Genomic DNA, 14454 nt, shown 5'->3' on the forward strand with positions numbered 1-14454 from the left:
TGGCTTGTGGCCTGTAGCTCCCCATCATCACCACCCCCCACGCCTCAAAATATTTCTTTACCTGCGGCAAAGTCATGTAGTACTCTGCCTCGAAGACCTCTGCCATCTCCATCAAGTCTGCCAAAACTAAAGGACTTCTGAAAAATGGAAAGAAAGAAAAGCTGTGAACCTAAAAAACTGCACCTACTGATATAAGCGCACTGTAAAAGAGATGGCACAGTGTTCTTCTCTGCCAGGTTCTGTATATTTCTTTAACTGTCATTTTAATAGGGCAAGTATCAGATAAAAGGACAATCAATTGGAGCGTTAGCATCATTGTTAAACACGAAACCTTCTCCAAGGTTCATAGAAGCTACTTTTTGTTTAGTGTTTTAAGGGTGTGGTTAAATCAAAAGAAGTTTGCTGTTGTGGTTATTATTTTTTTTTTTGTCCAGATCGAGACCTACCTTAAGTGGTCCAATGTAGCCTGTGTCCATATTCAGCGGAGTGATTATCTTCATGCGAGACTTGAGTACTTTCCCCTTCTCGTCTCCTCCTTGGCACTCGTAACTATTGCTGTCGATCTGCTGAAGCAGCACAAGAACCTCATTCTTCTGCAAAACAGGAAGAGAAAGGATGTTGTTTTTCATACACTGGTACATACTGTATGAATAGCACTGGCTGGTGCTGGGAGCAGATGACATACATGCTTCCCTATAGCTCTGCCAATCCCTTCACTGCAGTGATGTTAAACTCACACAAAACGCCTATCATCTCTGAACAATACTGTCCTATTCAAACACCTGACCTCGGTTAGTCTATTCTTGACTTCTGCTCGGCAGAGAATTTGTCCTAGGTCTCTTCCTGCCATTTTCCCACAAAAACTATACCAGCTCTGTCTGCTATCTGGAGATACACCAATATATATAGTTAAATATTCCATTAAAAGACAGAAACCATGATGGAAAAACCAATCTGTTCTGCAATGGAACCAAGACATGTGTAAAGATCAACTGTATAAAAGGGTCACTTACCCACAGTGCCTTTACTATATAGTATATACAGTAGATGCCGCTTATTAACAACCTCTCAGTTCCCAGCAAAAAGTTGTCATTAACCGAAAGTTGCCAATAAGCAAAAAGCCCCTGTTTTCAAGTGTATTTATATGGAACAACGATATATACTGTAGTTGTACAAGTATGGCACTGAAATACATGTGTTTTCAATTTTTTGCAGTGTTAAGAAATTGACATGAGAAACATGAAATACCCAAAACATAGAACTGTTTACTTCACACGTGTGAAAAACAAAAAATGGAGTAGGCTTAAACAGTCCTTACAAGGAGTAAAGCAAACATAAAAAATATGTGTTGTACTGACAATCAATTCTAAAGAACACAGTTTTAAAATAAGAAATTGTCCAACGTTGTCTGCTTTTTACGATGTACCACCTCCCGAAAGCCACGATTCTGCCTCGGTCCGCCAGAAATACGCAGTTGCGAAGTCAGTGTGTTATAAGAGCTACATGAAGTATGCGCATAAATCATGCAAGTGCACTCTGTAGCACTGGCAACTTGTAATAAAGTTGTCAATCAGTTGCTAATATCAGAATTTTATTAACATTAAAGTCTATGGGGTGGGATTGGCTCCTGGGAAAATGTTGTTAATGACCGAAAGTTATCTTTATCAGGGTTTCTAATAACCAGCATCTGCTGTTTCAGTGTTAGTTACATGCAAAAATCTCTATCACTGCAATCAGCAGCAACACCAAAATATTAGTTCTGGCCAATAAGCTTCATACGAATGTTGGAAGCTTTTTGTGTACAAGCTTAATCTTTCCATTTCCACACTCTATGGCCTGCTAAATAAATACCGGAGCTTTTGTAATTCTGGTCTTGTGTCTCTCAAGCATGTTAGTTTTACCTGGAAAGACAGCTCTCCTGGGGTCCTAGACATATAGTCACATTCTGCAATTCCGTGTGGCACTGCAAGCTTGAATGAAAAAGTAAAAATAAATTATTCAACAGAACAACGACATTCTAGTAAGTGACTGGATAGTTAAAAAAAGAAGCAATTGTGTTTGTCTCCTTACTGTATAGTTGTTATAGAGGGGGTGGCCCGGGCCAGGTCTGGAAGGCAGCACAGGTCCCTTTTTTGGTAACACCATGCTCTGTGGACGCTTGGACCCTGCAGAGTGGAGTCCAGCCACAGAGGAGGAATGGCACAGAGATGGGAGCTGAGCTGAAACCTTGGGAGGTGGAGGCCTTTTGGGACCCCCCTTAGCTGGAGGGGGCCGGATTGGAAGGACCTTTGCTTCCTTGGGTCTAAACGCACAGGAAGCACAGTTCACAAAAAGCTACGCAGGAATCTGAACTCTTCATTCTGCATACAGTATTCACTTGCTAGAAACAGGCTGACATACTGTGCTGACATAAATGCTGATATGGAAACATGGAATAGCAGTTTGACCCATTGAGGTCATCTGCAATCAAGGCCCATAAAATAAATATTTGAAAAATGATCTGACTAAGTGTCTTATTAGTTCTGCCATATATTCTACAAATCTGTGTTTTTATAGTTATGAAGGCTCAAAATAAAACTAGAAATGTATTAATTTAGCAAGTGTTTGGCAAGTCCACTTTTTCAATCAAGTAAATGCAAAAAAAAAAACAACACACACTCATAACTGTATATCTTAATATCACAGGTTTAAAAAAAAAAGTCTATTGTTGGAGGGTTGGGGCACATTGGATATGAAAGCGTTTCACATTTAGAGCAATTATTATTTGAGTGTTTTGGCTATTTGGAGCCGGTTGCAGAGAGTTTGGGTGGTCTCAGCTTAGTGCATACGAGTCCAGTCTCACACCACCATTATTAACATTTTTTGGCACATTTACAGGCAGTTTCTCCATTTACAAAGACTGCATTGACACAAAGCCTGAAACCTCTCACTGACTACACAAGAGAGTGGTCCCTCCGGGCAGGATCAATACCGTGTATGTAAAAGAATGGAGGACCTCTTAATGATGCAAGCTCTGACACAAGCACTACATTCTAAACTTCAAACACAAACACTGACCTGCTTGGCATAACTGGTCGGGCCAATGAGCTTCCTCCCCCACCTGAAATCCCAGATTCCTAGAAAACACAAAAACATGAAGTGAAGTGTCTTAAACCAAGGTTTATATTTCACAGTGTTTTTCAATGGGATTACTTCTGCTACCCATCTTTCAAATAGATGGGTGGTATCAGTGGAACCGAAGGTCATTGAATTGGGCTGGAATTCAATCTATTTCTAAATTCTAACAATTCAGCTTTGTTGACTTTATCGGTGTTAAATGTAGAGAATGAGCCTGCTTTACAGCACTGCATGTACTACTTCCATCCACACTGTTGCAGAGCTTCCAGTATCACAACCTCTATAGGCTCTTTTTTTTTTTTATCTGTGAAACATGAACATGCTGAAGTTGTGAATGGGTATATCAGATATAGTCTTGGCTATAGAGAAAGGAATTACATTTTATAGGTCAAGGACATTTGCAACACTGACAGCGATGGTTTGAACGCTGGCATAAACTAATAAGCTTCCTGTCCTGCATACTATCACACAAGAACCAACGCTTGCTTACAATGGAAATAAGAAATGGGATCGTGATGACGCACCGAGAAAAGCATGACAATGCAAAAGCAGGAGGTTAAAGCACAAGCAAAGGCTTGTTCAAACTGCAGGGTCAGTTTACAAAAACCTAACAATGGTTCATTTAAAATTGTCACCTGTAGGGGTCACTGGCAGAGAATAAAAACAAAGTGGTCATGTTACCGTACTAGTGACACAGCATCGACGTGGTTTTCAAATGATGGCGTGCAGTCTATCATTCTTGCTGCCTCTGCATGGGAAGTAATTTACAAAGCTAGTAGCTAAGCAAGGCTAGACTGAAGGGGTCAGGAAAGCAGGGAAGCCTGTCTTACCAGTCCTGCCGCTCTTGAGGCGATGGGGGGTTTCTTGGGTTTGGACCCGGTAAAGCCACCCACAGGACCATAAGCAGGAAGTGGGGGAGGGGCCTGGCAATCCGTATCATTGGGGGCTGAAAGACATCAATTAAACTAGGCAATAAGCAAGGAGGAGAGCAGAAAACAGTACATGATTATATATGTATTAGATATTAAGCAAGGATTCAATTTATTCATATTTAATTGAGAAACATCTATGCTTATAATAGAAACATTTGCATCCTTTGCTTACATATGAACAGGCAAAGTTACTTTGATGAAATCAGAATGGTTTATTTTACATGGCCCTGTGCTTGAAATTCAAGGAGTACATTTACAGCCATCTGCATGACAAACTTACATCTGTTTGGTGGTTTGTCGATTCTAATCATTGTAGGTTTACGTTGCATGCTCTGGCGGTTCGGCACATTATTTGCTGTTTCCGGTTTCGAGAAATACAAATCTAAGGTAAAATAAAATACATAAATAAACATTGTATGGTTCCCTTTTCTGTATTTTTAAATGTTTACTGCCCTTGTGTGATTAAATATGGTGAACAAAGTTTGTTTGAGCGGAAACTAAATGTTTTTCACTGCCCCTTTACTCCAGGACCGTGCTTAAAGAGTAAGGAGCAGGGCTTCCGAAAAATATAGCGCTACACGTCCCCACCTGTTGCTATAACTGTTTAAATAACATACTTATCATTTTTATTTTTGTTGTTAACATCCAGACACCATTTTACACATTATTATTATTTAGTCATTTAGACGCTTTTATCCAAATCGACTTAGAGACTTGGTGGTGAACTATGCATCACAACTGCTGTTGCAGAGTCACTTTAATGTCTCATCCGAAGGACGTTTCAAAGCTCTTTTCAAAATTTCCTCTCTAGTGCACTTGAGATCTGTCCTCTAAATTACTGCAGGAAGAGTTATTAAAAAAAAAAGCATAACAAGTGCTCTGGCTTTTCTGATCCGTACCACATTATGGATCGTTATTGCTGTTGTGGGCAATTATTGCTGTTGTGGGCAATTATCCTTACACTATCAGTGCACTACAACGTACATTTTGAAAACAGCTTTGAAACAGACTTTAAAGTTGGAAGTGTAAAAAACTGTCAGGATGTTAACAATGAAAAGAGAAATTACAGGTACGTCATTTAAACAGCTGTAGCAACATGTGGGGAAGTGTAATGCTATATTTTTTGGAACCCCACTACTTATAAAAATCTATGTTTTTTTTAATTATTTATTTTATTTTATTTTTTTATCCCCACAGCACACAATTTCAAAATGAGCAATTAAACAGAAACAAAACTGCTCAAGGTTTCTGGTTTGGTAAATAATCTATACAATAGGGGGGCCAAAGCTGACCCACCCACTCTTGGTCTTTGTTCCAACCCTGTTCTATATTGTTTAATTGAACCAATTAAATCTCCATCCAGATCCTTAAGTGGTCAATTACATAATTGTATCTGTTAAACCTGGAGTGGAATGACAATTTAATTTGCCAACATACCAATGTCTTCTGAGCTCTTGTTTTCTGCACTGTTCCAGCTAAGTAATGCTGGTGTGGTTTGGTTATTGAAGCTGTTGATGTCAAGACCTGAATTCGCCAGCTGCAGTGGAGGAGTGGGGCGACTGACTTCCGGTGCTTCATCTAGGGCCCCAAAGGCTTTAGCCCTTTCAGAAATAGAGGGCCTAGGAACTGGCACCACTGCCGGTGTGGTTTGGTTATTGAAGCTGTTGAAGTCAAGGCCTGAATTCGCTTTCTGCAGTGGAGGAGTGGGGTGACTGACTTCCGGTGCTTCATCTGGGGCCCCAAAGGCTTTAGCCCTTTCAGAAAGAGAGGGTCGCGGAGCTGGTACCACTGCCTGTTCAGTCAAGTCCGTATTTTCAAGGAGGGAATTCATTTTGGTTAACTTTGGTCTTGGGACTGGGACTGGAGTCTTCTTTTTTTCGTTCTGCAGTTTATTTACAATGCTAGAATCTGACTCATCCTCCAAGTCATTCCTATTCATTTCACTCATAAAATTGGATATGGGTTTCTTGGGAGGTTCTGGTTTACCACCAAAAGGCACCTGTGTTCCTTGCAGCTTTGGTAGTACAAAAACAGGGCCATTCTTGACTGCAAGATCAGGTTTTGATTCTGTCAAAGTGTCCCATTCCCCTGATCCTCTATTAGCAGGTTTGGGGGCTAAAGATGGTTTACAGGCTGTCACAGGGGGCTTTTGAGCTAGCGTGCGGAGCGGGATTTCTGGTTTCTTCGAAAGCTCCCCATCGCTGATGTCTGTGCTGCTTTGGGACTCGAAGGCCTGTATTCTAGCACGGATATTTCTTTGGCTGCCGGAGGTATTCATACTGTCTGTATAACTTTGGTCTTCTGGATAAAAAGCCTCTAAAAGCTCCTGCAGATAAGTAGCAGTTGATTGTTCTATGCTGTTAGGCAAAACCTTACTATTTTCATCATCATCTTCTTTAAGTTCCACCAATACCTCAACCTGTGCTTCTTTGGCTTGAGGTTTCAAGTTGATCATCGACCGAGGCCTTGGCACTGGCCGTCTTATTATCACACTCTCCTTGGCTGCTGGTTCAAGCACTAAGACAGGCTCAACGGGGACAACAGCAGACTCGGTAGGAACAGCTGCGGACTCAGTGGGGACAGCTGAGGATTCAGTGGGGACAGACAGAGGCTGAGAGACAGTGTTTGTGTGGACAGCCGGACACTCGCTAGGGACAATAGAAGATTCAGGGACAAGCAGATGCTCATTGGGATCAAGCAGAGGCTCACTGGGAATGAGGGGAGATTCTCTCAATATGAGGGGAGATTCTGGTTTAATAGTCGATGGCAGCACAGATGGCCTTGGGGGTTTGAGCGGTCTTCTCACTAAAAAGAGAAGGAAAACAGGTTAAATTCTGTGGAACAGCAATGTTTGAGTTCAGGGGAGTGTAGATTTATGCCCTGGCTGTGCGAACTTGCCATTCATCTCTGGGGACTCCACATGGAGCACTGTATTAGATCTGGCTCTTCCTCAGGTTAAGAAGGCAACAAACGGTAGGGACTCCAAAATGTGTTACCATGACCAACACTAGCCAGACAATTAGAGCTTTATCACTGGCTCACGGAAAATGTATTATTATACTTTACAAGATAAGGACTGTAATCATGCTTACCAGCAGCAGGAACAGACTCGCTCTGAGCTGCCTGGCTAATTACATCAATTCCCGAGGCTGAGCTCTCGGCAGCCTCATCAAAGTCAGTCTGCGTTGAGATAGTCACAGCTGACGGTCGAGGGGGGGCATTGGTGGCTGTTGTGGGAACCTGCTCATGTGTAATCTCTCTGATTACCTGGTCATATGATGGTGGTGGCTGCAAAACAGAAACAAAAACATTTTAAAACTATCAACTGCGAACCTTAAAGTTACTTTATAAAAGCTAGTATAAAAAAAAAAAATGGTGATTCCAACTTTTTTTTTTTCTCGTGTGTGATGAGACAGCGGTTACCTGAGCTGATGCGGGAATGCTGCCCCCCCAGAGGCCCTGAGAATGGGCAGGGGGCGGAAAGCCGAGAGCAGCTGAACCAGCACAGCCTCCAGGACCCCCTGGAAACCAAGTCCCCGGCCCGAGAGGCTCCACAGCCAAGATTCTGATCTCCGGCCGCCTGCAACAAACAAAAACACTGTCCATTAAGGGCACATAATTGTCCCTGTGGTCAGACAGACCTGCTCTCAGTTTTAATTTCACCCTTTCATTATCTTAGAAGTAGCCTTGAGATGACTACCTAATGAAGTTTACAACACAATAAGCAATTAAGTAGGAAAATAAAGAGTAGTATTTATTGTCCACTTCAGTGATCATTTATTTAATATTAGGGTGTGAGGGATTCTGAAATGGGCTAACCCAAACCTGAATATGTATTACTTCTGGTTGTTTGGTCCTATCCATTTTCTATTAGACCTTTTCTGCATGAAATACTCATTTCTGGTTTGGTCCTTCTCATTTCTAAATGCTGCACCCCCTATTAAATATGCAGATTTTGTGGCACCTGTTGCAATTTGTGATCTGTCTACTAAGAACCGAGATGAAACATGACAAAAAAATCTAAGTAGGAACCAAACAGGGGACCTAGCATGAGAGTTGCCAGTTGACTGATTCACTCAATCGGGTTTAAGATTTCAGAACATAGTGATTATTTAACTTGTAACTAAAAATCATCACAATTTAAAAACAAAAAGAAAAAACAACTGCATGCAGTTTACAGGAGATCTTCCCACTTTCCTATAGTGCTAAATTGCAGATTAACATTGGTAACATTTTAAGTATGAAATTGGAAACACTGTCATAGCTGTTGGGTCAGTCTCAATTTAGATTCTCTCGATGGTTGATGAAGAAGACTAAAGGCACTACATAAATCCATATCCTGTTGTAGGCCAATCTAAGTAGTTGTGCTGGACATGAAGGGACATTCCTAGTCTGAAACCACTTGCAGTCAACAGGGAGCTCACCTTCTATCTCTCTGCTGCTCGCTTGGCGAATTAACTCTGGTTGAAGTTGCTGAAAGAAAGCTAGGCATGTCAATAGCATAAACAAAACAGACAAACACCGAAGTACTATGTGAAATTACATTCTCATGATTTACATACTACATGCAGAACAGAGCTGTCTCGCTCACTCTTAAGATGAATGTAAAGATTAATGGCAAAAGCTTTGGCAAAGAGGAGTAGAGCAAAATTGATACAATTTTACAGCAATAATTTCAATAATTAATAATACATTATATTAAATGTCTTTGATTCACCTGGGTGCATTTTCAAACTCAAATTTGTTGTTGAACGTGGAGTCCTGATGTTGAGCAGCATTGACAAACTCACTGTTATGAATGGCTGCTTCTTTCTTGAGGCAACAGAGTCAACACTAAAGCATATAGCTACATGTTTAAATCTATGTGTTTCCCTGTACTAGTATACAAGAACAAATGGCTGTTCAAGAGAAAAAAAATGCATGACTCACATCTTTTGATGGCAGCCCGTATGGAAGAGAGAGGTCCTTGACTAAAAGAAAATGAGAAGCAAGCAAGCATGCATGTTACACATACAGCAAGCAATGTCATATTGGCTTAAATTCAGTCTCAAATGACAGGAACCAAATAAAGAAGGGACATATTCATGTTAAGAGTCTAACCCTTTTCTCATACTGCAGATAAGGTGTATTTTATTTTATTTGTTTAGTAAGAACAGTGCTTTTCCTGTAGTGGTTTGCCGTTTAACACTGCAAATGATTGATCTATAAAACATTCATAAGCTAAACAATAATTTATTTTGCTTAATTTTCGGTAAAACTGAAAGGTTCTTAGTAAAAATGTGCGTTTAAACAGTTAATTCGGATACCAACACTGCTCCTTTTAAACCAATCAACAGTTAATTCAATACAAAATAATGAAACAAAATCATTTTGAAAGATCCCATTTTCAAGGATGGTCTGTTGTACAGGAAGGCAGAGGGAGGTCATCCCATCTGTTTCAATGACATACTTTGCAAGTAAAAGAGGATATTATTTAGGCCCCCCCGTGCATTAATGAAGCCAAAGTGCAAACCATTATAAGCACAATGCCTCAGTTTCCAAGGTTACACTGTTATGTTTGCCGCCCACTGCAGCTGATCCATGCGCTTTCTGTTACAATGCCTCAAATCCTAAAATACAAAGATATTGCAAAAGTGCAAATCCGCTTCTGCTGGTTCATATTAATGTAAAAAAAAACAGGCCTGAAATAACCCACTGTACATGGATACATAGCCACACAATTCTCCATTTTGCAAAGGTATCCTGTAGAAATTGTCACACCACTTTAGCTGGGGGGGGGAGCTAATTTTCATAATTTTTGCAGTCTACAATGATCTGAATAACACCTACTATCATACTTCTACTTACTACCAGCCTACGTGATAAAGGCCCTTCACTTAACATGTGGTACTGGGGGGAGAGGGGGGGGGGGTAAATGGTGGAACTCTATGTTGCAAATTACACTAAATAGAAACTAAATGCATTAAACATTTTATAATGAATTATTTAATTGTTAAAGTGAATATGTGAATAAACAGTTTCTACATTTGTTTTCAAACCATTTCTTATTGTGCGTCAGTGTGTTTACACAGAATATACTGATGAGTAAACGAAATGCGAAAGCCTGGCCTCAGATAGCTAATAAACTTTACAGAACAAACTGCATAACATCTTGGCTGAAAATATTAGAAAAAAGGGGGGGTTAGTGTTTAATCTTGCTGTCTAGCAAAACAAAATATAAAACGTCAGATGTTTGTGCTTATTTTTGGCCCACCTGCAGAGTACAAGTCATTACAGCCAAGAGCAGAATGCCAAGGAAGTTGGTGCATCAGTGTAAAACTCAACTTTTATGCCTTTCTGAAAATTGCCTGATGTTTGTGCTTGCAAACAAACAAAGTCAACACAAATACGAACAACAGAACTGTTTACAGCAACTCATCTGAGCAAAACATTTCACAGGTCATCCCTATAATTATGCAACATATCCTATTATGTGTATTCTCGATAAGGTTAACTTGTTGTAAATGTCCCTTTACCTGCTTCTGAAAAGTCTCCATAAAGCTAAATTGCTGGTGATTTGAAAAAAAGAACCTTCAGTGGTGTGCACCTATAATTTCTGCCCCCTCTGTTGTTTTTGTATGATTTTTGTACAGGTTTTTACATTTAACTCACAGTGTGTGTTCTTCATAACCAGTAAATGGAAAACCTCTATACAACAACACAGGGGATAGAAATTACACCTAGGGATCATTTTGTAAGCGCCTCACCTCAGGAAGTTAAGCATGAGTCTTTCAAAGAGCATTAGTGATTAAACCTGATAAAATATTAAAGCAGAACTGACACACCTAGCATGATAACCACAACACTCCCAGTTACAAGACTTCAGCTTCGTTGACTGGAATTTTCCTTTACAAACCTGTTTTGAGACACAGTCAGGGGAGGGGCTGAGAATTTTAAACACACACACACACACACACAAGTGTGTGCACATTACAAATCACTGAAAGTAGACTAGGTTTAAATATAAATGGGAGTAAACTTCAGCCTTTTAGTTAGCTCTAATATTATTACTGTTATGTGGTTGAATACTGAAAATACGAGGAAGAAGGTTTTCAGGCTAGCAGCCAACTCATGTAAAGTCCCCTTTCTTTCTTTCTTTTTTGGGGAAAACATTTTTTTATTTATTTATTTATTTTTTATTGAAATTTTATACAGAAAGCATATTAATTTGTTTGTGATATTATAGAAAAAACATTACTATAATACATTTGTACTGTTTGTATTTGAGTGTACATAACATAGCAGTCTTCTTACAGTTATGAAAGGCCTTATCCCATTCCCTTTCTTTAACCCTTGGACAAGCAGTCAGCCTTGTGAGTGGGCTGTGGTTGAGTCTAAGCATCTCACACTTAAACCTCAGTTCAATAAACACACTGGGCCAATAAGAATACGCTCGATTCTGCACTGAAGACAACAGCCAGTCTTCTTTTGAAGGCTAATTTCATGTTATAGTGTATGCGCATGCCCAGCCCAATTCGAGTAGACTGTGGTAGCTATCTGCTGTTTTAAGTGGATGTATAGTGATCTGTAATTTTATCCCACCCCACATTACTTGCATTCTTTAAACACGTTTCGTAGAACCTGCTCTTCAAGTTCCAAAGGACACCTTTAATAACAAAATAGAACAAAAAACAACCTCCAAGTTGGCAAGGATGAAAAATGTGTAAAGGGCAACAGTCTCAATGGAATCTACAGTACAGCGCACGGTTCAATACAAAGAATGTTCTTACTCATTCGACATGGAAATATTTGTCTGATAATATGTTACAAGAAATGACTATAAACTGAATTCTTTCAACAATTATTATTGCGAGGCTCAAGCAGATCATTAGGCATAATGTTCGAGATTCTAGAAGAGTATATTCCAACTTTTAACTGGTATTCATTAAAAAAAAAGCCCCCCTCCCCTAAACTTTTCTAGCAAAATAAGATCCATGTGCGATTTCAGTTATTGTGGATTTCCACTTCACAATACAAGGTCCTTAATCTCTGGTAACAGCCCTGGCAGTCAGTGCCTTTGGAAGTCATGCAATGCCAACAACAATGACAAACTAAACAAATGACAAGTCTAACTCTACTGTAAGTAACATGTAAACTGTTGGTTGTGTTTTCTTGTGTTATGCAATAGAGCTAAACTAAATAGTAGAAGTACTGTAAGACATTAGTTGGCTATAAAAGGGGAACCAGCAAGGATTTGTTGTAATTTGAATGTTCCATTATAGTGGGTACTTGACAAGTCAGATCTTTTATATCCCATACTACAACTGGGAAATCAAGGGACATACATCATTAAGTAACAGGAAATATCCCAGAAGACCACTGCTGATCCTTCTGCATGCAGGGACAGAAACTCACGATAGTCCTGCACCCAGTCCTGGATTTCAGAGGTATATGAACAGAGAAGGTGCCAGAAATAATAAATAGATAATACATTCAAGCTAAAGATTACTTTGGCAATTTTGTTCGTCAAGAAACGTACATATATTTAACTTAAATGCACATATAAATCTGCTATCAGTTTGGCAGATTCCATTTATATGTCACTTATATTTAAGAAACTTCAAAAGTGTTAAATGTGCGACTGCATACACCACAGAGCTTACATCGGATGCTTAGTGCATGGCCACCAGCATATACTTTCTCTAAGCTTATTTTAACAACGCTGGCACATACAAAGAAATGCATTTAAAAAGCCTACCTTCTTTGAGGTCAAACCAGGCAAATCTTGATGTAGAGAAGACAGATCCCACGTGCAATGCACATCAACCCATTAAAACCCAGCTGGTAAAAACAAGTACACAACCAGTTTGGGAAGAGCTACACAGACTTGCTCCAGTCCGCCACACACACATAAATAAAGCTGACTGCACATATATTCTCCATATGACTTAGTCATAAAGGAAGTCTGGCCTCTTCCAACCAGGCCAGACTTCAAAGAAGATCCTTAGTCATCACCCAGGGAATCCTCTGCAAAACTGTAATCACAACTAGTAAGCTTTCTCCAACAGTTATCTTAAATTAAACAATATTCCATACATTATAAATGACCTGCCAGATGTTATTTCCTAGGCAGTTTTATAGTCGTCATCCACAGAAAAACAGTGCCAAAAGGGCCGAGGAGCAAAATACTTCATCTTTTGCGCTAATGGAAGAAGAAAGTCACAGCGTGCACAACTGGAGTTGTTATTCATCAGTTCTGTAACATCTGGACAACTTTTGAAAGATTTCAAGGCAGATCTGCTCTCCGCAGCATCATATAAACAGTAACACAACCAGGGGGGTGGGGGACAATAAAAAAAATACATCACCTGCATTACTGCCCTGTTTTGTGGTAGAAGTTAATCAAACGCAGGCTTTTGAAACTTGCTAATGCAGTTGTGCGTTTGTGGCAGTGTGCCCGCCTATAACTGGAGGTTTGGTCAAACAGCATTATAAAATAACAAAATAAGCAGACCTAAAAGCTGCCTAGAACCTACCCCCATGCTGAGCAACATACAGGTCTTTTAGTCTAGTTTAAACCGTACTGTAGAAATAATGTACTATATATCAGTACAGACTAGAGTGGCCTGCAGTGCAATATATAGTGGCACACACTTAGACATTAATAAAGTATGTCTTACCTTGGGAGACGCTGATCCGGTTTATTTCTTTCAGAGCGATCTGTAAAAAGAAAGAAAGCATGTTTTTTTTTTAACCTTAGTGCACAATTAACCTGAGGAACTGGTGTCTGGTATTAATCTTGATAAAAATGAATGTAAGGGAGCGTTATGGATTATATTTTACATCTGGTATTCATCAGTAGATCAGAAAATGAGAGCGAGAGAGTACTTAGTGTCATTCCTCATGAAACTTAATTATTATTTTTGTTGTTCTCCTATACAAGAAGAATGACTGCACTATTTCACAGACTGAACCATTTTCCTTGCAGTGATGCTGTAGGTGGAACCTTATGAATCACTGCCTGAGACAACTGGGACAACTCGCATCCACCTTTCACTACAACACCCAATGCAAAATGTTTTAAAAGAGCAGTAATGCATACAGTAGCTTTTTGACAAGTTAAGCCCCTTTCACACTGGCACTTCTACCCAGGTCTGGACCCGGGTCACAATCCTGCGATGTGGGTCAACATGGTTGAATGAGACAAAATGCATGACGGCCGTTCATAATCCGACAAAATAACTAACAGCCACGCATGCGTGAAGGTTTCACTTCTGCAAGGAACGTTTCTGTTTATTCTGTTTAGCCATATTTTTGTTGCTTGAGACACACCATGAGCTAGATTGCAGCAGAGCAGAAGAAACATTTGCTGTAATCAAAATATGGGCCAACGGTTCGATCCAGAGAAGCTTGGATGGAAACATCC

The 14454-nt window shown here is 39.9% G+C and overlaps 1 protein-coding gene across 1 annotated transcript in view; it reads right to left on the reverse strand.

The window, feature by feature from the left end:
• The window catches only part of LOC117421172 (SH3 domain-containing protein 19), a 36165-nt gene that overhangs the window by 8046 nt on the left and 13665 nt on the right, over positions 1–14454 (reverse strand). The window contains exons 3-15 of the mRNA XM_059028784.1: positions 13709–13748; positions 8979–9019; positions 8474–8522; positions 7473–7629; positions 7142–7337; positions 5487–6854; positions 4330–4431; positions 3948–4063; positions 3058–3116; positions 2071–2302; positions 1902–1970; positions 447–593; positions 62–137 (exon numbers count right to left, since the gene is read on the reverse strand). Of these exons, the coding sequence (XP_058884767.1) occupies positions 62–137; positions 447–593; positions 1902–1970; positions 2071–2302; positions 3058–3116; positions 3948–4063; positions 4330–4431; positions 5487–6854; positions 7142–7337; positions 7473–7629; positions 8474–8522; positions 8979–9019; positions 13709–13748 (2652 nt within the window). The remainder of the gene's footprint in view (positions 1–61; positions 138–446; positions 594–1901; positions 1971–2070; positions 2303–3057; positions 3117–3947; positions 4064–4329; positions 4432–5486; positions 6855–7141; positions 7338–7472; positions 7630–8473; positions 8523–8978; positions 9020–13708; positions 13749–14454) is intronic.

Source organism: Acipenser ruthenus, chromosome 1 (assembly GCF_902713425.1).
Source record: "Acipenser ruthenus chromosome 1, fAciRut3.2 maternal haplotype, whole genome shotgun sequence".
Taxonomy (NCBI): Eukaryota; Metazoa; Chordata; class Actinopteri; order Acipenseriformes; family Acipenseridae; genus Acipenser; species Acipenser ruthenus.